Source organism: Bos mutus, chromosome 5 (assembly GCF_027580195.1).
Source record: "Bos mutus isolate GX-2022 chromosome 5, NWIPB_WYAK_1.1, whole genome shotgun sequence".
Taxonomy (NCBI): domain Eukaryota; kingdom Metazoa; phylum Chordata; class Mammalia; order Artiodactyla; family Bovidae; genus Bos; species Bos mutus.
Genome location: NC_091621.1, coordinates 94,656,929 through 94,678,067, shown reverse-complemented (window position 1 = coordinate 94,678,067; position 21,139 = coordinate 94,656,929). Strand labels below are relative to the sequence as shown.

The window sequence follows — 21,139 nt, the reverse complement described above, 5'->3', positions numbered from 1 at the left end:
TCTGCTTTAGCCCTTCTTCCTTCTGAAAGACAGGAACCATGGTTTATTTAACTGTAATAGTTCATCAGAGTAGAGAATGAACTATTTTATAATTTTTCCATCAGGATGCCTTAATCATAGGTAGGCTAGATCTGTGAAAGGCCAGATAGTAGTATCTTATCCCTTGTAGGCCATATGGTCTCTGTCACAGCTATTCAAATCTGCTGTTGTACCACAAAGCAGCCTTAGACAATATGTTACAGAATGGATGTGGCTGTGTTCCAATGGAATTTCTCCATGAAATTGAAATTTTATGCAATAATCTTGTCACAAAATGGTATTCTTTTTTTTTGATTATCTTTTCAACCATTTAAAAATGTACAAACCATAATTAATTCATGGATTGTAATAAATAGACTCAGAGTTGGTATCGGGAGCTGGTAGTAGGGGCTGACATGGATTTGGCCTGTGGACTGGAATCTAATGAGGCCTGGGCTAGATTCTATAGTTCTTAAAGCCATAGTGAAATACCAAAAGACCTGAATGAGTTGATGTTGTTGTCCTGCTTATTTGCACTGTATAAAGTTATTTTCTCTTATATTTTCCTTCTGTCTATATGTCATTTAAACTCTGTAAGCTTGTAGATGCTGAAGACAAACTTATGGTTACCAAAGGGGTAAGGGGAAGAGAGGGATAAATTAGGAGTTTGGGATTAACATGTACATACTACTATATATAAAATAGATAAACAACAATGTCCTACTGTATAGCATAGGGAACTATATTCAATATCTTATAATAATCTGTAATGGAAAAAAATCTGAAAAAGTATATATGTGTGTGTGTGTATATGTAAAACTGTATCACTTTGCTATATAGCAGAAACTAAGACGACTATGTAAATTAGATATTGTTGCTGTTGTTCAGTTGCTAAGTTATTTCTGACTGCAACCACATGGAATGCAGCACACCAGGCTCCTCTGTCCTCCACTGTCTCTTGGACTTTGCTCAAATTCATATGCATTGAGTCGGTAATGCTCTCTAACCATCTCATCTTCTGCATCCTCCTTCTCCTTTTGCCGTCAGTCTTTCCCAGCATCAGGGTCTTTTCCAATGAGTCGGCTCTTCGTATCAGGTGGCCAAAGTATTGGAGCTTAAGCTTCAGCATCAGTCCTTCCAAAGAATATTCAAGGTTGATTTCCTTTAGGATTGTCTAGTTTGATCTCTTTGCAGTCCAAGGGAAAACTAGCATCACAGTTTGAAAGCATCAGTTCTTCACTGTTCAGCCTTCCTTATGGTCCAACTCTCACATCCATACATGACTACTGGAAAAACCATAGCTTTGACTAGATGGAACTTTGTCAGCAAAGTGATGTCTCCACTTTTTATTATGCTGTCTAGGTTTGTTATAACTTTTTTTCCAAGGAATAAGTGTCTTTTCATTTCATGGCTACAGTCACTGTCTGCAGTGATTTTGGAGCCCAAGAAAATAAAATCTGCCACTGTTTCCAGTTTTTCCCCATCAATTTACCATGAAGTGATGGGACTGATGCCATGATCTTAGTTTTTTTTGAATGTTGATTTTCAAGCCAGCTTTTTCACTCTTCTCTTTCACCCTCATGAAGAGGCTCTTTAGTTCCTTATCACCTTCTGCCATTAAAGTGGTGTCATTTGCATATCAGAGACTGTTGATATTTCTCCCAGCAGTCTTGAATCCAGCTTGTGATTCAGCCAGCCTGGCATTTCCCATGATGTACTCTGCATAGAAGTTGAATAAGCAAGGTAAGAATATATGGTCTTGTCATACTCCTTACACAATTTCAACCAGTCAGTTGTTCCATGTGTGGTTCAAACTATTGCTTCTGGTCCTGCATACAGGTCTCTCAGGTGATAGGTAAGGTGGTTTGGTATTCCCATCTCTAAGATATACACAGTTTGCTGTGATCCGCACAGTCAAAGGCCTTTTAGCATAGTCAATGAAGCAGAAGTAGATGTTTTTCTGGAATTCCCTTGCTTTCTTTATGAACCAACGAATGTTGGCAATTTGATCTCTGGTTCCTCTGTCTCTTTGAAACCCGGCTTGTGCACCTGGAATTTCTCAGTTCACACACTGCTGAAGCCTAGCTAGAAGGATCTTGAGCATGACCTTGCTAGCATGTGAAATGAGCGCAACTGTACAATAGTTTGAACATTCTTTGGCATTGCCCTTCATTGGAATTGGAATAAAAACTGACATTTTCCAGTCTTGTGGCCACTCCTGGGTTTTCCAAATTTGCTGACATATTGAGTACAACACTTTAACAGCATCATATTTTAGGATTTGAAATAGCTTAACTGGAATTCTGTCACCTCCACTAGTTTTTTTTGTTCTGTTTTGGTTTGGTTTGGTTTTTTTGTAGAAATGCTTCCTAAGGCCCTCTTGACTTCACACTTCAGTATGTCCATATGTGGTGAGTATGTAGTGAGTGACCACACCATCATGGTTATCTGGGTCATTAAGACCTTTTTTTTGTATAGTTCTTCTATGTATTCTTGCACATCTTCTTAATCTCTTCTGCTTCTGTTAGGTCCTTACTGTTTCTGACCTTTATTATGCCCATCCTTGCATAAAGTGTTCCCTCAATATCTCCAATTTTCTTGAAGAAATCTCTAGTCTTTCCCATTCTGTTTTTTTCCTCTAATTCTTTTCATTGTTCATTTAAGAAGGCCTTTTTATCTCTCATTGCTATTCTCTAGAACTCTGCTTTCAGTTCAGTGTATATTTTTCCCTTTCTCTCTTGCCCTTCACCTATCTTCTTTCCTTAAAAATTTGTAAAGCCTCCTGAGACAACCACTTTGCCTTTTTGTATTTCTTTTTTGAGGGGATGGTTTTGATCACCACCTGCTGTACAATGCTATGAACCTCCATCCATAATTCTTTATGCACTCTGCCTACCAGATCTAATCCCTTGAATCTATTTATCCCCTCCACAGTATAATCAGAAGAGATTTTATTTAGGTCATACCTGAATGGCCTAGTGGTTTTCCCTACTTTTTTCAGTTGGAGCCTGAATTTTGCAATTAGGAGCTGATGATCTGAGCCACAGTCAGCTCCAAGTCTTGTTTTTGCTGACTGTAGAGCTTCTCTATCTTTAGCTGCAAAGAATATAATCAATCTGATTTCAGTATTGACCATCTGGTGATATCCATGTGTAGAGTTGTCTCTTGGGTTGTTGGAAAAGGGTGTTTCTATGACCAGCGTGTTCTCTTGACAAAATTCTGTTAGCCTTTGTCCTTTTTCATTTTGTACTCCAAGGCCAAATGTGCCTGTTATTCCAGGTATCTCTTGTCTTCCTACTTCTGCATTCTAATCCCCTATGATGAAAAGGACATTTTTGTCGGTGTTAGTTCTAGAAGGTCTTGTAGGTCTTCACAGAACTTCATAGGTCAACTTCAATTTCTTCAGCATCAGTGGTTGGGCATAGTCTTAGATTACTGTGATATTGAATGGTTAGAGCATTCTATCATTTAGGGATTGTACCCAAACCCTACACTTGTGATGCTTCTGTGGATTGTGAAGGCCGCTTCATTTCTTCTAAGGGATTCTTGTCCACACTAGTAGATATAATGGTCATCTGAATTAAATTTTCCCATTCCCTTCCATTTTACTTCACTAATTCCTAGGATATTAATGTTCAATCTTGCCATCTCCTGCTAGACCACATTCAGCATACCTTGATTCATAAACCTAACATTTCGGATTCCTGTGCAATATTCTTTACAGGATCAGACTTTACTTTCACCACCAGACACATCCACAACTGAGAATTGTTTCGCTTTAGCCCAGGTGCTTTGTTCTTTCTGGAGCTAATAGTCATTGTTCTCGGCTCTTCCCCAGTAACATACTGGACACCTTCCAACCTGGGGGGCTTATCTTCCAGTGTCATACCTTTTTGCCTTTTCATACTGTCCATGGGGTTCTCTAGGCAACAGTAGTGGAGTGGGTTCCTATTTGCCCAAGCACAAGGTTGTGATTCATGAAAGGGAAGTCAAATATACTTCAAACAAAACAGTGGCAAAGTCTGAGCTTGAAGGAGAGGGGAATTAATCTTTGACCCTGTACAGCATTCATCTTCTCGGTTTACTGTGGTACCTGCAGCCAAACTGCATTTTTCTAAAATCTTTGCAACTGCCATATGAGGAGATTTTATCCTCCTGTTTTGCAAATGAGGGGGTTATGGCCCTGAAAGTTAAGTCATTTGCTAAGACTCCATGGCTAATAAATATCAAAAGGGAATTTAAATCAGTGTGGCTCAGCTGATAAACCTTGAATGGCTTTTTGTTACATAAGAAACAATTTCCATCCCAAACTGAATGTTAAGAATGTTGTGGAAATATTTGCTTTTGGGTAATAATAATAATAAGTTTTCATTAAGAAAAAAAGAATAAATCTGACCTCCTAGCGCAGCACTGAAGAATCTGCACGGGACCTCCCGAACCCTCTCCAGCATCTGTTCCTCGTTTGTCCCATTGTTGGCTGACCTTCAGGCACTGTGTCTTCTTTCTCTATCAAGCTCTGTACGTTGTTTCCTTGGCCTTGGAGCACTCCTATTTCAGTCTCCTCACAGCCTCTTCTCATCACTCCATCCTCAACTCAAATCTCAGACCATTTTCTTGCAGCAGGACTGTCCTTCTTCACTCTCTTCATTGCCTGGTTTTATCATCTCCTTGCACATAAAGGGACTTGACATTATTTTACAGATTCGTTTTCTATATCTCACCCCTTATAGTGGGAGCCTCTTGGAGGCAGATCTCTGCCTAATTTACTGCTCTCTCCCCAGGGGTCAATATCTACCTTGCATAGAGGAAACAGTAACTTTTTATGGACTGGCTGGCCTCAGTGCCCTTGAGTAAATGTGCCTGTTCTCTGAAACCTTCAGCCTTCACCAACTCTGTGACCACCAGGTGATAGAGGTAGTTAAAGTTTTACAAAAGGTGACTTCAGTCTTTCAGTCTTGGAGAGAGAACAAGTTCTCCATTTTGAGACGTGATAATAAAACAGCACTTTTAGGGATCGTCTCTGAAAAGAGGATTTTAAATATATTAATTTATTTTTGTATTAGGTTATTGCATTAAAAAAGTAAGATATAGAGTCAGACCCGGGCTAGTTCTTAGTTCTATCCCATAGTTGCTGAAAGATCAAATCTTCAGAGTTCTGGCTTTTTCAGGTGTGAAATCAGTGTGACAGCCCACCTCACAATGTTGTGAGTATTAAGAGCTAGGAGTAAAAAGCATAAATATTGTACATCTTGTCTAGTTGTTCAGTCATGTACAACTCTTTGCAACCCCATATGGCCTGCCAGGCTCCTCTGTCCATGCTGTCCATGAAATTCTCCAGGTAGTAATACTGGAGTAGGTAGCAATTCCCTTCTCCAGGGGATTTTCCAGACCCAGGGATTGAAACCAGGTCTCCTGTCTTGCAGGCAGATTCTTTACCATCTAAACCAATAAATGTAAATTAATTTTTAATTAATTTTAATATTTTTTAAAAAATGTTTATTGGAGTATAGTTGCCTTACAATGATTTTTTAGTTTCTGCTGTACTGGAAAGTGAATCAGCTATATGTATACATATTTGCTGTTGTTTAGTCACTAAGTTGTGTCCTACTCTTTGTGATCCCATGAACTGTAGCCCTCCAGAGTCCTCTGTCCATGAGATTTCCCAGGAAAGAACACTGGAGTGGGTTGCCAGCAAGGGGATTTTTCACTGAGCCACCGGGGAAGCCCCATATGTATACATGAACCCCCTTTTTTATTTTTTAAAAATTGTTTCCAGAAAGTTACAGAACTATGAAATACTAAACTTAGCTTTTTTAAATGAGTCATAAATCTAAAGTAATAGAATAAGTCATGCAGAACACATGTTAACGTAGGCCTGCCTGAGGATCAGGCCAGGGAAGAAATTCTTTAGTATTCATCATCAAAGTTATCTTAAATTGGAGTTGAAATTAGGCCCCAGTGATAATAAAGGACGGAGAAGGCAATGGCACCCCACTCCAGTACTCTTGCCTGGAGAATCCCAGGGACAGGGGAGCCTGGTGGGCTGCCGTCTATGGGGTCGCACAGAGTCGGACATGACTGAAGTGACTTAGCAGCAGCAGATAATAAAGGAAAAAGAGAAACATGATTTTGGTTTATATTAGGAAATCCTATAAATGTATTCGGAGAAGGCAGTGGCACCCCACTCCAGTACTCTTGCCTGGAGAATCCCATGGGCCAAGGAGCCTGGTAGGCTGCAGTCCATGGGGTCACTAAAAGTCAGATACAACTTCCCTTTCACTTTTCACTTTCGTGCATTGGAAAAGGAAATGGCAACCCACTCCAGTGTTCTTGCCTGGAGAATCCCAGGGACGGGGGAGCCTGGTGGGCTGCCGTCTATGGAGTCGCACACAGTCGGACATGACTGAAGCGACTTAGTAGTAGTAGTAGTAGTATAAATGTATTATTGTTATATAGTTATAATATATTTACATAAATATTTACAGTTGACCTTTGAACAATGTGGAGGTTAATTCAAGTATCATTTATAGTCAGCCTTCCATATCTGCAATCCCACATCCATGGGTTCATCCAACCACAAGCTATGTAGTACTGCTATATCTGCTATTGAAAACATATCCAAGTATAAGTGGACCTGTACAGCTCAAACCGATGTTGTTCAAGGGTCAACTGTACATGTATAAATATATAGTCACATATATTTATAATATGAATTATCTAACACCAAGTCATATATTACTGAATTTCTCTTTCTGAATTCTTACATGTAGCAATCTTTGAAACACTAAGATTTAAATCAGAATTAAACTAGAAAAAAAAAAGTGCTTTTGGTCTTGTTCTTGCCAATGGATTTTCTTCCCCAAGATGCCACATCTGGAAATAAAGATATTCTGCACAATATGCTGTGTTTGGATTCAGAAGTCTGCATCAACTTAGGCAAAACCGAATGATGGTGTAGAGAAAGCTTGAACTTAACTATATTTCTTTAACATAACCTGCTGTTTACTTCACAATCAAGCTCTTTCTCAATCTACTTTTTAGATGGTGGTCTAGCAAGTCGCTTACAGCAGATTCAAGTGCCTGTGTTAGAAAGAGAGGTCTGCGAACGCACTTACTATTCAGCCCATCCAGGAGGAATCTCAGAGAAGATGATCTGTGCTGGCTTTGCAGCATCTGGAGGGAAAGATGTGGGTCAGGTGAGAGGATCCTGATTTTTCCAAGGAATACAGGAAGTTGTTATCTGCTGGAGATTCTCCATAGACGAGAAGAACCCACTCTCAAAGCCATAGACAAGCGTGCCCACAGCATCACACCACACCCCTATTCAAAAGCCAGACAGAAGCAGGCATCGGTCAGAGGGCAAGTGGGTACGTAGAGGAGCCCATGAGAAGGTTGGAGAGGGCAATACCACTCTGACACTCACCAACTGACCTGCTGGTGAGATGTGTTCAGATATGCTTAGGGCTTTGGTAAAAGGGCAATGAGCAAATAAGGATTCTCAGTTAATGTATCCAACTTGTGATATAAAAATTTTATTATTTAAAATTATTACTAAATTCCTGTGTACTCACACAATTTTCTACCACAGAATAAAATAAAACAATCATGAGGAAAATGAGAACCTTTGAAAAAATGGTTTTCATATGCAATGGAAAATAAGTCAGAAAGCAGCAGTTGAATTTCAGTGATACCACAGTGGTGCAAAGCTACACAGATGGACTTACAAGTCAGCTGGGCAAGCGTGCTGTTGGCGAGTTCAGCATTAAGTAAGAAAAAGACAGGATGTGTGCAAAAGGATTGCAAAATACCAGCTTTTATATCCACATAGCCAACTGAGAAATGTGACTTAGGTATGCAACCGAGAAGCATTTCCAACAGGAAATAGCCCTACCTTTAGCTCCTAGGCTGGATTTGAGGGAAGCTGCCTGAAGGAAGGCAGACCCATACCTCCAGATCGGTATTTCCTTTCATGCTGGGCTAGAGAGGCAAGAAAAGAATGTGTCTTGAATAGTTGTAGCTCTTTGATGGTACACCCCAGCCCCTACCATCAGGAAACATGAACCAATGGATATCACCTCTAAAGAGAGAAAACTGGGCTATAATCTGGGTAGAAGTCTTTCCATGTAAAAACATGAGGACAAAAGGAAGAAGACCCGTCTTAACTTTGAGTATAAATTTATTGTGGTTAAGCCTTTTATGATGTCAAGTTCTATACAAATTCTGTTTTATGTTGTATATTGTCCTAATTTGCATTCTCCAGAAGCCAACCCTAAGAGGAGGATTCAGTTGTAGTCTGCCTAGAAGTGCAGTATCAGCTGTAGGAATGTGAAGAGGTGGTACAGGGAAGGGGAAGCCGCTAGTCTAGGATGTGCAGTTAAGCCAGCCACCACCGCGGGGGGCTGAACTGAATCCTGCAGTGATAAACTCATGTAGTACACTTATTCCCTTGGAGGAGTGAGGCAGCTTCCCCAAGGTGATGGCTGGAGGGCTGCAGGGGGCCACCTCTCATATTCTGGTCATATTCTGGCTTATCTCATGGGTGGAGTGGCAGGATCCCTGTGGCACAGAGCCAGCCACTGACTGGAAGGTCTGAGGAGTATGAGAAGGGTTTCACACCCTCTGCTAGAGGATATTACTGTTACAGAAATCAAATAGAAAAGTGTTCTGATTCTGAATTAATGTGTTCTTTCTTCCTTTTTTGAGGGATGGTTTTTCTATTTTGAATCAAGAAAATTACAAATATCTCTGCCGTCTCTGTCATGTTTAATAGCATCTAACATTAAGGAAAGACCTTAATCTATCAAGAGATCATAAAAGAACTAGAGAGGGAAATAGATCTGTGTAGAGGTGAGCCAAATACCATGATCTCACTTGGCACCTATTCTTACTTCAGCTACATCCAGCTGTCACTTTGGCTGCAGTGTGACCAAATTTATAGCCAATGTGAGAAGAGGAAAATAGGAGCTGAAATTCTGACCAAGTGTGGCTAGCTTTCTCTTACAAAGAATACTGAATTATGGAAAGGGTAACTTCAGAAACTTGCTTTGACAGAATGGACTCTAATATATCTGTCAGGTAATTGGTTTTTACCCTCCTGTGTATACTCAGAGGTAATGGACCCGCTAATGTAATTTCTTATCCAGGAAGGTGAACATCAGAAGGTTGAAATGCAGAGACATGGGAGTCTCAGACAGTCAGTGTGGAATCCTGTGATTCTTTGCTCACCACATATTTCAGACTGTTTTAAAAAATTTCAGGTTCTTCGACCTATCAAGTGATTTCTGTCTTCACAGAGTAGATACTTGTCTGGTTCTTGCTGACTTTTCCAATGTATTTCTTATTTCTTTCCCCTTGCTTACTAGAGTCCAGCCACACTGCTTGCCTTCTGACCTTCAAACTTGCCACATCCTTGTCTAAATTGGGCCCTTAGCCCCAATATCAGTTGTGCATATAATGCTGTTTCTCTAGATTTTAAAAAATACAGCTCCTTCTATTGTTCATGTATGAGCTCAAATGCTCATACACACACACACACACACATACATACATATATATAATACATATGTGCATGCTAAGTCGCTTCAGTGATGTCCAACTTTGTGTGACCCTATGGACTGTAGCCCACTAGGCTCCTCTGTCCATGGGATTCTCCAGGCAAGAATACTGGAGTGGGTTGCCGTGCCCTCCTCCAGGGAATCTTCCCAAACAAGGGATGGAACCTGTATCTCTAACATCTCCTGCATTGGCAGGCAAGTTCTTTACCACTAGCACCACCTGGGAAGCCCTTAACAGTCACATCTGAGTGTTAATATGTAGTTTATTTTATGTAATTTATTTATTATGTAATTTATTTATATGTGTGTATGCATATATATTTATATGTGTGTATATGTATATATATTTATATATGCATGTGTAAACATACACACAGCTCCTTTTTTCTCAACATTCACTCTGAGTATCCTTTTTATGGGTATCATTACAATCTAATTTGTTTATATTCTTTTCCATAATGGCTAGCCCACAGTAGGAACTGCTACTGCTACTGCTAAGTCACTACAGTAGTGTTCGACTCTGTGCGACCCAATAGATAGCAGCCCACCAGGCTCCCCCATCCCTGGGATTCTCCAGGCAAGAACACTGGAGTGGGTTGCCATTTCCTTCCCCAATGCATGAAAGTGAAAAGTGAAAGTGAAGTCGTTCAGTCGTGTCTGACTCTTAGCGACCCCCATGGACTGCAGCCCACCAGGCTCCTCCGTCCATTGGATTTTCCAGGCAAGAGTACTGGAGTGGGGTGTCATTGCCTTCTCTGTTTAAAGTAACTAATAGGCACCATTTGTTTATTAAAGATTTACTATGTACTAAACCCTGTGATAAGCACTGACAAAAGAAGATAAATTAGACAGACTTTTTCTGTATCGTGACATGTTTGTAATTGCCTGGAAAATTCTATATTGGGTATGTGTTGGTACTGAATTAATGAGTGAATAAAAGACACATCAGACCATTTTCAAACTGGAAGGAAATCTTAAGTATAATCTTATGTGGGGAAAAAAACTAGACCCAAAGAAAATGTTAATTGTTCTACAATACAAATTAGGGAATCTGTCTCCTATTCCCAATTCAGGATATCTACTGTAAAATTCTTTGTATAAAATAAACAGCTATATCAAATGTGTTATCAGCTCAGTTTATTTTAGAAGAAGATAATTAAAAATTTAGTTAGGGTCTAAATACACTTGTGTGTATATATATATAAAGCACTGATTAAAAATCAGAAAGGCTGTCTTTAAAAAATGCAAATCCTATATTTTAAGGTCTGATTATTTTCAGCTTTATTGAGATTAATTGACATATAACACTGTATACATTTAAAATGTACAGTGTGATGATTTTTATACACATGTGTTGTGAAGGGGCTTCCCAGGTAGATCAGTGGTAAAGAATCCACCTGCCAATACAGAAGATTCATGAGACAAGTGTTCAAGCCCTGGTTTGGGAAGATCCTCTGGAGGAGGAAATGGCAACCCAGTCCAGTATTCTAGCCTGAGGAACTCCATGGGCAGAGGAGCCTAGCAGGCTACACAGTCCATGGAGTCACAAAGAGTCGGACAAAATTGAGCAACTGAGCACACCTTGCACAATTACTATTTCTTCTTGTGTTGAGAACACTTATGATCTACTCTCTTAGCAACCGTATATAAGATCCTAGTCGCTAAGTCATGTCCAGCTCTTTAAAGCCCCATGGTCTGCCAGGTTCCTCTGCTCATGGGATTTCCCAGGCAAGAATACTTGAGCAAGTAGCCATTTCCTTCTCCAGGGGATCTTTCCATCCCAGGGATCAAACCCATGCCTCAAAGAATTGGCAGGCAGATTCTTTACCACTGAGTCATTCAGATCAGATCAGATCAGATCAGTCACTCAGTCGTGTCCGACTCTTTGTGACCCCATGAATCGCAGCACGCCAGAAGTCCATTTCTGTGAGTTTAATTTTTTTAGATTTCACATATATGTGATGTAACATAGTCATTGTCTTTCCCTATCTGACTTTTCACTTAACATCATGTTCTCGAGGTCATCCATATTCTCACAAATGGCAGGATTTCCTTTGTTCTCATAGCTGAATAATATTCCATCTTAATATTTAGTATTCTTATAGATAAACAACAAATAAACATATATCTTATATATATATATATGTGTGTGTGTATATATGTATATATTTCTTCCCAGGTGGTTCAGTGATAAAGAATTTGCCTTCCAATGCAGAAGATGTGGGTTTGATCCCTGGGTTAAGAAGATCACCTGGAGGAAATGGCAACCCACTCCAGTATTCTTGCCTGGAAAATCACATGGACAGAGGAACCTGGCAGGCTATAGTCCACAGGGTCACAGAGTGTCAGACATGACCTAGCAACTGAGCACTCTTAAAGTATCCATAACACACACACACACACAACATCTTTTTTATCCATTCATCCTTTCACAGAAAAATGGATTGCTTCCATATCTTGGCTAATGTGAATAAAGCTTCAATAAACATGGGATTGCAGTTATCTCTTCAGTATCCTAATTTTATTTCCTTTGGCTGTATACCCAAAACTAGGATTGCTGTATAATATAGTAGTTCTATTTTCCACAATGATATATCAATTTATATTCCTACCAGTGGTGCAATAGGATTCTCTTTTGTCCACATCCTTGCAAACACTTTATTTCTTGTCTTTTTGATGACAGATGATTAAACGGGTATGAGATGATATCTCATTGTGATTTTGACTTTCATTTTCCTGATGCTTGTGATGTTGGGCACATTTACATATACCTATTGGCCATCTGCACGTCTTCTTTGGAAATATGTCTATTCAGATCCTCTGCTCATTTTTAAACTGTGATTTTTGTTATTGATTTGTATGAATTTTATAATTTTGAATAATAACCCCATATCAGATATATGGTCTGCAAATATTTTCTCCCATTCCACATGTTACATTTTGATCTTGATTGTTTCTTGTGATGTGCAGAAGCATTTTAACTTGATGTAATCCCACTGACTGATTTTTGCCCCTTTTGCTTGTGCTTTTGGTTTCATATCCAAAAATCTGATGCCCCAAGCAAAGGAGCTTTTCCCTGTTTTCCTCTAGGAATTCTGCCTTTTGGGGCCTTATGTTTGTTTAAGTCTTTAATTTTTTATGGTGTAAACAGGGATTCAGTTGTATTTCTCTGCATATGGATATCTAAGTTCTCCAACTCCGTTTACTGAAGAAATTAATCTTTCCTCACTGAATACTCTTTGTTCCCTTGTCAAATATTAGTTACCTATATAAATTAAGGTTTTTTCCTAGGCTCACAATTCTGTCCCTTAGGTCTACATATCTGTTTTAACACCAGTACCATACTGTGTTGATTACTATAAATTTGTAATATATTTTAAAATTAGGAAGTGTGATGCCTCCAACTTTATCCGTTCTCAGGATTGTTTTGACTGTGTGGGGGTCTTTGTGGTTCCATGTGAGTTTTAGGATTTTTCCCTTCATTTCTGTGAAAAACACCATTAAAATTTTGATATGGACTGTTTTGAGTAGTATGGACATTTTAACAATATTAATTCTTCCAATCCATGAACATAGGATATCTTTTCATTTATTTGTGTAAATAATTTTCAATTTTTTTCATCAAAGTGATAGTTTTTTGTATAGAGATCTTTTGCCTCCTTGGTTAAATGTGTTCTGAAATATTTTATTATTCTGATGCTATCATATATGAAATTTTTTTAAAATATGTTTTTTATTGGTGTATAGAGACACGATTTCTTTTTTTCTATTTCAAAGAAGTTTGTATTTGAGCCTTAAGCTTTTGAAAATAAAGTTTAGAGACACTGCATATGAATATCACCGTAATACACATGAAGTATTCTATCAGACCCTTAAAATTAACATAAACTATCTCATAGTCAACAAAATAGGGTCTGGGTGCCAATTTTATTAGATAAGTTGGTACAGCATTTTAATTATCATTCTATGTCTATCTAGGTGAAGCTGAAATTCAAAATTCACACCAAAGTAAAACTATATCATAACTCAGTGCCATACTAAATGTACTTGGCCTGTGCAGTAATATTTTAGTCAGATTTCATTTTGATTCCCTTCTCATTCATGGCCCAGGTGGCCTTGAGAGAAACGCAGGACTTAGTGCTGATCATCACACCACATACCACTGTCTTTTTTTTATAATTTCTACAAAATTTTAAAAGGGAGATGTAGCATTAGCCCTGTGGAGCAGATCTTGCTTGATTCCCTCAATGACACTGGCCCAGTATTTGTCCAGCAGAACCCACCGGGAACTAGCGCAAGGTGCACAGCCCCTCACTGACTACAGGCAAGAGACAATGGACTTCTGCATGTTTGTTTTGTATCCTGAAACTTTACTGTATTCACTGATAAGTTCTAACAGTTTTTTGTGAAGCCTTTAAGATTTTCTGTATAAAAGATTATATCACCTGAAAATAAAAACAATTTTACTTCTTCCTTTCTGGTTTGGGTGCCTTTATTTCTTTTTCTTGCCAGATTGCTCTGACTAGGATTTTCAGACTGTATTGAATAGGCATGGTGAGGATGAGTACTTTTGTTCCTGCTTTTAGAGGAACAGCTTTCAACCTTTCACTGTTGAGTAGGATGTTAAGTGTGGGTTTGTTATATATTACTTTTATTATGTTGAGTTATGTTTTCTTTATATCCAAGTTCTTGAGAGTTTTTAATCGTGAAAGAATGTTGCATTTTTCAAATGTTTTGTTTGTACTATTGAGACGACACAACTTTTAACTTTCACATTTGTTGATTTGCATATATTGAAAAACTCTTACATCCCTGGAATAAATCCCATTTGATTATGGTGATTGATAGTATATTTAATATACTGCAGAATTCAGTACGTTAGTATTTTGCTGGGAATTTTTACATCTATATTCATTGGGGATATTGGCCTGTAATTATCTTTTCCTGTAGTGTTCTTATCTAGCTTTGGTATGAGGATAATGCTGACTTCATAAAATGATTTTTGGAGTATTCCCCCCTCTTTAGTTTTTGTGAGGAATTTGACAAGGATTCTTTATTTAAATGTTTAATGAAATTCACTAGTAAAGCCTTCTGGTCCTGGACTTTTCTTTTTTATGATATTCTTCATTATTGATTCATTCTCCTTTCTCATATTAGTCTATTGTGATTTTCTTTTTCCTCTTACTTTGTTGTTAGTAGGTTGCATGTTTCTGGGAATTTATTTCTTATAAATTACCCAATTTTTGGTTTATAAGTGTTCATAGTGGTCTCTTATAATCCTTTGTATTTCTGGAATACCAGCTGTAGTGTCTCCTCTTTCTTCCTTTTGCCATTTCATTTATTTATGTCTAAGTGTTCTAAGGTATACCAAATGACAAGGAATAAATCTTTTTAAAAAATTAAATATGTTTTTAATAAATTAATTATTCATGTTCCAAAATTGAAAGCAGGAGTTCTGATTAAAGCAATTTTAGAACACGTTTTCTTGGTGTTTCAGGGAGATTCTGGTGGACCGTTAGTGTGTAAACATGAAAAAGGTCCCTTTGTCCTCTATGGCATTGTCAGCTGGGGAGCTGGCTGTGCCCAACCAAGGAAGCCAGGTGTATTTGCCAGAGTGAGTGTCTTCCTGGACTGGATTCAATCCAAAATCAAAGGTAACTATTTTTCATATATTATAAAAAGTTTCTTCTGTTTTTAGAGTGGGCTTGGGAGAGGTGAGAGTGATAGAAACAGCATTATAAAAGAAAAGACAATAACATAGTATTTCATTTTAGTTTCTAAATACATTAAAATATACATTAAAATTCTATAAGAATAACTTCTTCCTTCGGCAATGTTATGGTAAAATTGACTTTTCCTGAGGCTGCTTTAATCCTAGATTTGCATTCTCTTTTGAAAATCTCTGCTCTAGAACAGACAACATTTTGTCCTTAGGCTTTCATCTTTATTTACTTTTAACATGTCTCCCCAGATGCAGGTCCTGTTTTACTCCAGATAAAAAATGAAAGCAAAATCTTAACAAGACAACAACTGCCACCACCCACACCCTCAAGAGACAGTGCATCTGGGCCAGGTAGTAGATGTTCACATTATCCCATTAATAGAACTAATAAGAATTTAGCAAAAAGCATTGCTTATCTGGATTCACTAATTTTCTTTGGAATACCATAAACTGTTTTCATTCTGGTTGGTAGTTTAAGTTGAAAGACAGAGTTATTTATTGTTACTGTCTAGGGATCTTTTCTAGTTCATCAGTCAGTTCAGTCGCTCAGTCGTGTCCAACTCTTTGCGACCCCATGAATTGCAGCACGCCAGGCCTCCCTGTCCATCACCAACTCCCGGAGTTCACCCAGACTCACGTCCATTGAGTCAGTGATGCCATCCAGCCATCTCATCCTCTGTCGTCCCCTTCTCCTCCTGCCCCCAATCCCTCCCAGCATCAGGGTCTTTTCCAATGAGTCAACTCTTCGCATGAGGTGGCCAAAGTACTGGAGTTTCAGCTTTGGCATCATTCCTTCCAAAGAAATCCCAGGGCTGATCTCCTTCAGAATGGACCGGTTGGATCTCCTTGCAGTCCAAGGGACTCTCAAGAGTCTTCTCCAACACCACAGTTCAAAAGCATCCATTCTTCGGCGCTCAGCCTTCTTCACGGTCCAACTCTCACATCCATATATGACCACAGGAAAAACCATAGCCTTGACTAGATGGACCTTTGTTGGCAAAGTAATGTCTCTGCTTTTGAATATGCTATCTAGGTTGGTCATAACTTTTCTTCCAAGGAGTAAGCGTCTTTAATTTCATGGCTGCAGTCACCATCTGCAGTGATTTTGGAGCCCAGAAAAATAAAGTCTGACACTGTTTCCACTGTTTCCCCATCTATTTCCCATGAAGTGATGGAACTGGATGCCACAATCTTCGTTTTCTGAATGTTGAGCTTTAAGCCAACTTTTTCACTCTCCACTTTCACTTTCATCAAGAGGCTTTTGAGTTCCTCTTCACTTTCTGCCATAAGGGTGGTGTCATCTGCATATCTGAGGTTATTGATATTTCTTCCGGCAATCTTGATTCTAGTTCATAGACACAGCTATTACAGGTTTAAAAAAAAGTCTTATGGTTATAAACAGTGCTTGAATTTTGGAAAAGTTCACAGAATTATCCTGATCTCTGAACTGTTTATTCCTGCATGAACAAAGGTCCTTAGACTTTCAGATATCTTGCTAAACAAAGATTCTGGATATGAGATAACTAAGACCAGCATTGGTGTTACTGTCTCTTTTAGTCCTTCCACACTGTCAATGTCTGTTTGCTAATAGGATTTTATTTTTAGTTAAAAGTTAAAAGCACCTGGTCTTTTGAAAAGACTCTGATGCTGGGAAAGATTGAAGGCAGGAGGAAAGGGGACGACAGAGGATGAGATGGTTGGATGGCAGCACCTACTCAATGGACATGAGTGTGAGTAAACTCCAGGAGTTGGTGATGGACAGGGAGGCCTGGTGTGCTGCAGTCCGTGGGGTCGCAAAGAGTCAGACACGACTGAGCAACTGAACTGAACTGAAAAGCACCTGGAGATTTAGAAGTCTGTGAAAGATTTACAAGAAGATAAAAGTTCCATGATAACCATCATTCTTGGTTTCCAAATGGTCAGAGTCTTTCCCTTTTCACCCATTTCTGCTTCATCTACTCCAACATACGCTCAAGTCCAGGAGACAACTAGGAAGAGTTGGAGAAAAACTGAAGAGGAGTCCAGAGAGAAGAACAAGACTTGCTAGAGGGATAACTTTCAGTAGAAGAAAGTGGATGAGATCTAGTGTCCAGGTGGAAGGACTGGTCTTGGGCAGGAGCAAAGTGCAGTTCATCCATTGTTGCCAAATGGAAAGCAGAATATTTAGGCACGGGTGCTCTGGTCTGGGTACATGTGGGAATGAGAGCTGCTGGCAATTCTCCTCTAATTGCTTATTTCATCAGCAGGTGAAACAGAGGATTGTAGAAGAGAGTTTGAGAGTTTTTAGAGAAAAAAGAGAAAGTATTAAATGGCTTTCGAATAGCTATCGGGAAGCCCTATGGACTAGGGAAATGTAGTAGAAATTTTGCAGCATAAAAGCCTCTGAGATTAATGATCATAAATTTAGAGGAAAACCAATCCGTCTATGGGGTTGCATTGAGTTGGACACGACTGAAGTGTTAGCAGCAGCAGCAGCAGCAGCAGCAATCAGTTGGTCTGGTTGTTTCCCTCTGGAGACACTGAGGTGTCCCACATTGATGCAGCACAGGTGCAGAGAAGATTCAATCACAGTGGGTTTTTCCAAGTATACAAGAGTATAAGGGAATTGAGAGTGTGTGTGTGAGGAAGGGATTAAAATGATACGTGGTTGGAATTTAAGCTGGGGGAAAGAGTAAAATAAGGATGAATGATAAGTTAAAAAATAAGAAAAGGTGGTGGGATAGATGAATTACAAGTCTCAAAAGATGTGTTGGTGTAAGCGGAAAAATAGAAGGTTGTGGTTGGAGATGGTGGTTCTTGAAACTGAGTTTATGTGAGGCTTGTAATTACTGCTAATGACCAGGTGTGTAGGGGCTGATCACTAGGATGAGTGAATGAGGTCAGGTGAAGGACAGGATTATTGGAGGGAAGTTGAGAATTGAGAAGCTTCAGTGCTAGAGTCATCATCTATGTGCCTGTTGAAATCAGCAAGATATAAGAATAATGTTGGAGAAAATGACTGCTAAAATCTTCTAGGAATGAAATGGAGTAACTCAGGGACCAGTTACCTTACAGGTAGTATGTTCTGACAACACAAGAGTCAGGAGTCAAAACTAGAGTCAAAGAGTCATATTTAGATTAAAATTAAATCTGGAATTGGGATTGAGATGGAGAGCAGACTTTAAGATCATAAAACCTAATGATTTTGATGATTTGAGTTAACAATTTTAATGAGTGCTGAAAGAAGTAATATATGTTAAGCCCTTAGAATAGGGATGGTATGACCTATGAAAAGAGTCAGTAAGTGTGGGAGTGGTGATAGTGACCATCAAATGTATTCTTTGTTCTGTCTCTTTCAGACTGTTAGAAAGTGGGGACTTCCCTGGTGGTCCAGTGATTAAGACTCTGTGTTTCCAATGCAGAAGGTGCGGGTTCAATCCTTGGTCGAGGAGCTAAGATGGACATGCTATGCAGCGTGTCCAAACAAAACAAAACAGGCCATTAGAAAATGAACATTGTTAAAATGTAGAGAAGATATTGCACATTTGCATGTGTTCAGAAATAATTATGCATACCAGAGAACTTTGAAAGCTTTACTTATAAAAGGGTATTGTTTTGTTCTACTTCTTTGAATATTCTGTGAGAAAAAGTATTAGGACTCTGCCATCTTTAACAGCCACCCACTCCCACCACTTGCTTTTCACACAAGAGAATAAATGAATCTTAGCAATGGTTTTTTGAAATCGTTACCCTATTTATAAAAAAAATAGGGACTGCTCGGGAATTCATGACTTTATATGATTCAGTTCCTTTTCCAGGCAGATTTACAGTGGAGGATTCATGTAGAGAGGAAAAAAGATTGCAAAGACACGTTGGGACTAGACTCAGAAAGACCCTGCAAGCCACTGTAGTTGGCTTTGAGCAAGCGAGAAAAGAGCTTAATTCTTCTGTTTCATCATTCTCTGATTGAAGGACATGATGGGGGAAGATTCGAGACTGCAAAATCAGTTAGGTTACTATAACATCCAAGTAGACCTAAGAAATACCTAAGTTAGACCATAATAGCCATGTAAATGAAAAAAAGAAAAATTCACAGAAGTAACAGAAAACCAAGCAATTGAATAGAATCCTGAATTCTTGGAACATTTCCTTTCACCTCTACCACTCTTCATCTCTATTGTTCAGTAAAGTGTATTAACATATGGGTCTCCTCAATTAGAATGTTATTTCTCTATGGCAGAACATGTATAATGATGTATGTATTGCTCCAGGTCTGGTCTGCAAAGGACCACACTGGAGAAGAGACTACCCTCTGAGGTGTAGTCCCTAAGGGTTGGACTCTTAAGACAATCTGGACTGAAGGGGCGGCAGATTAGTTGGTCTATAGGTTACAGTTCTCACCTCTGGTGCAAGGGGTCCCAGATTCAGATCCTGGACAAGCCCCCAGGATGATAGCTAACGGTGAATGGTGTCAAATCCGTGATCTCTGAAGAAGATTTAACTCTGGGACCAGGGACCAGGCTTGATCACTCAAGAGCTTTTGTAGAGCAGAGTTTTATTAAAGTATTAAAAGAGACAGAGAAAGCTTCTGACATAGACAATAGAAGGTGCCCAGGGATCCCCACACAAGCTCCCGTCCTAATTACACACGAGGAACCCTGGGTATTAATAACTGGGGAGGGCCAATCAGTTGACTTCTTTTGGACACTGGGGCAACTTTCTCTGTGCTCACTGAAGCCCCTGGTTTGCTTTCCTCCTGATCCACTACTGTAATGAAACTGTCTGGATGAGCCAAACATTATTATGTCAGTCATCCTTTAAGTGGCAACTTTCTCTGTGCTGTTTCCTCACGAGTTTCTAATCATGCCAGAGTCTCCCTCGCCCCTTCTGGGGAGGGATATATTGAACAAGGTCCAGGTCTCTATTTTCATGAATATGGAACCAGCTCTTTTTAATGGAACAAACTAAATCCTCAAGTGTGGGCTGATGAAAAATTCTTTGGGTTGAGGACAAAATGCTGTTCCTGTCCTTATCAAGCTCAAAGACCCTCACCTATTTCCACATCAAAAGCAGTATCCTCTAAAGCCCGAGGTTAAGGAAGGGTTAATACCCATCATTGAGAATTTAAAGGAGCAAGGACTATTAATTCCCTGTAATAGTCTGTGCAACATTCCTATTTTGGGTGTGGAAAAGTTAAATGATAAATGGAGACTAGTTCAAGATTTATAAATAATAAATGAGACTGTGGTTCCTTTTACTCATATGCCAAAAACAAATGGATTTTCTTGTTTACAAGTCTATGTCAGAAACTTTCTCTATCCCTTTTTATACTTTAATAAAACTCTGCTCTACAAAACTCTTGAGTGATCAAGCCTGGTCCCTAGTCCTGAAGTTAAATCTTCAGAGATGACAAATCCAACACCGTTCACCATAAGCTATCATATTCATCCATCAAAATGTGAAATCAAACCAATATTGTAAACCAATCATCAACCAATTAAAAATAAATATTTTAAAAATGTGTTCATTTGAATACAGAGTATTTCAATTGTAATTGCTCAAAAAAATGTTATCAAGGGAATAGACATAGGGAAAGAAGGAAGAGCCAAGGTGTCACCTGAAGGAGAAGAAGCCAATGTCAGGGTCAGTGGGACAGAGCGCTCCTAGCATCTGAAGCTCTGCAGGTACTCGTGCAGGTACAGCAGTGCCCTTAGACTTAAGTACAAATTGAAGATGACATTCAAAGTGTATTCAGCAAATTCTCCTTTCCTGACCTCAATTACAAACTTCATGAATACAATCATTTGTCCCAGCAAGGTAAGTGCTTATTGAAACCAAAGAAGCTTTTAGGAACAGATCTTCAGTT

The 21,139-nt window shown here is 39.0% G+C and overlaps 1 protein-coding gene across 1 annotated transcript in view; it reads left to right on the top strand.

Moving 5' to 3' along the window:
- The window catches only part of OVCH1 (ovochymase 1), a 96,432-nt gene that overhangs the window by 32,093 nt on the left and 43,200 nt on the right, over positions 1-21,139 (top strand). The window contains exons 11-13 of the mRNA XM_070371265.1: positions 7,060-7,214; positions 15,070-15,226; positions 15,544-15,645. Coding sequence (XP_070227366.1) covers positions 7,060-7,214; positions 15,070-15,226; positions 15,544-15,645 — 414 coding nt within the window. The remainder of the gene's footprint in view (positions 1-7,059; positions 7,215-15,069; positions 15,227-15,543; positions 15,646-21,139) is intronic.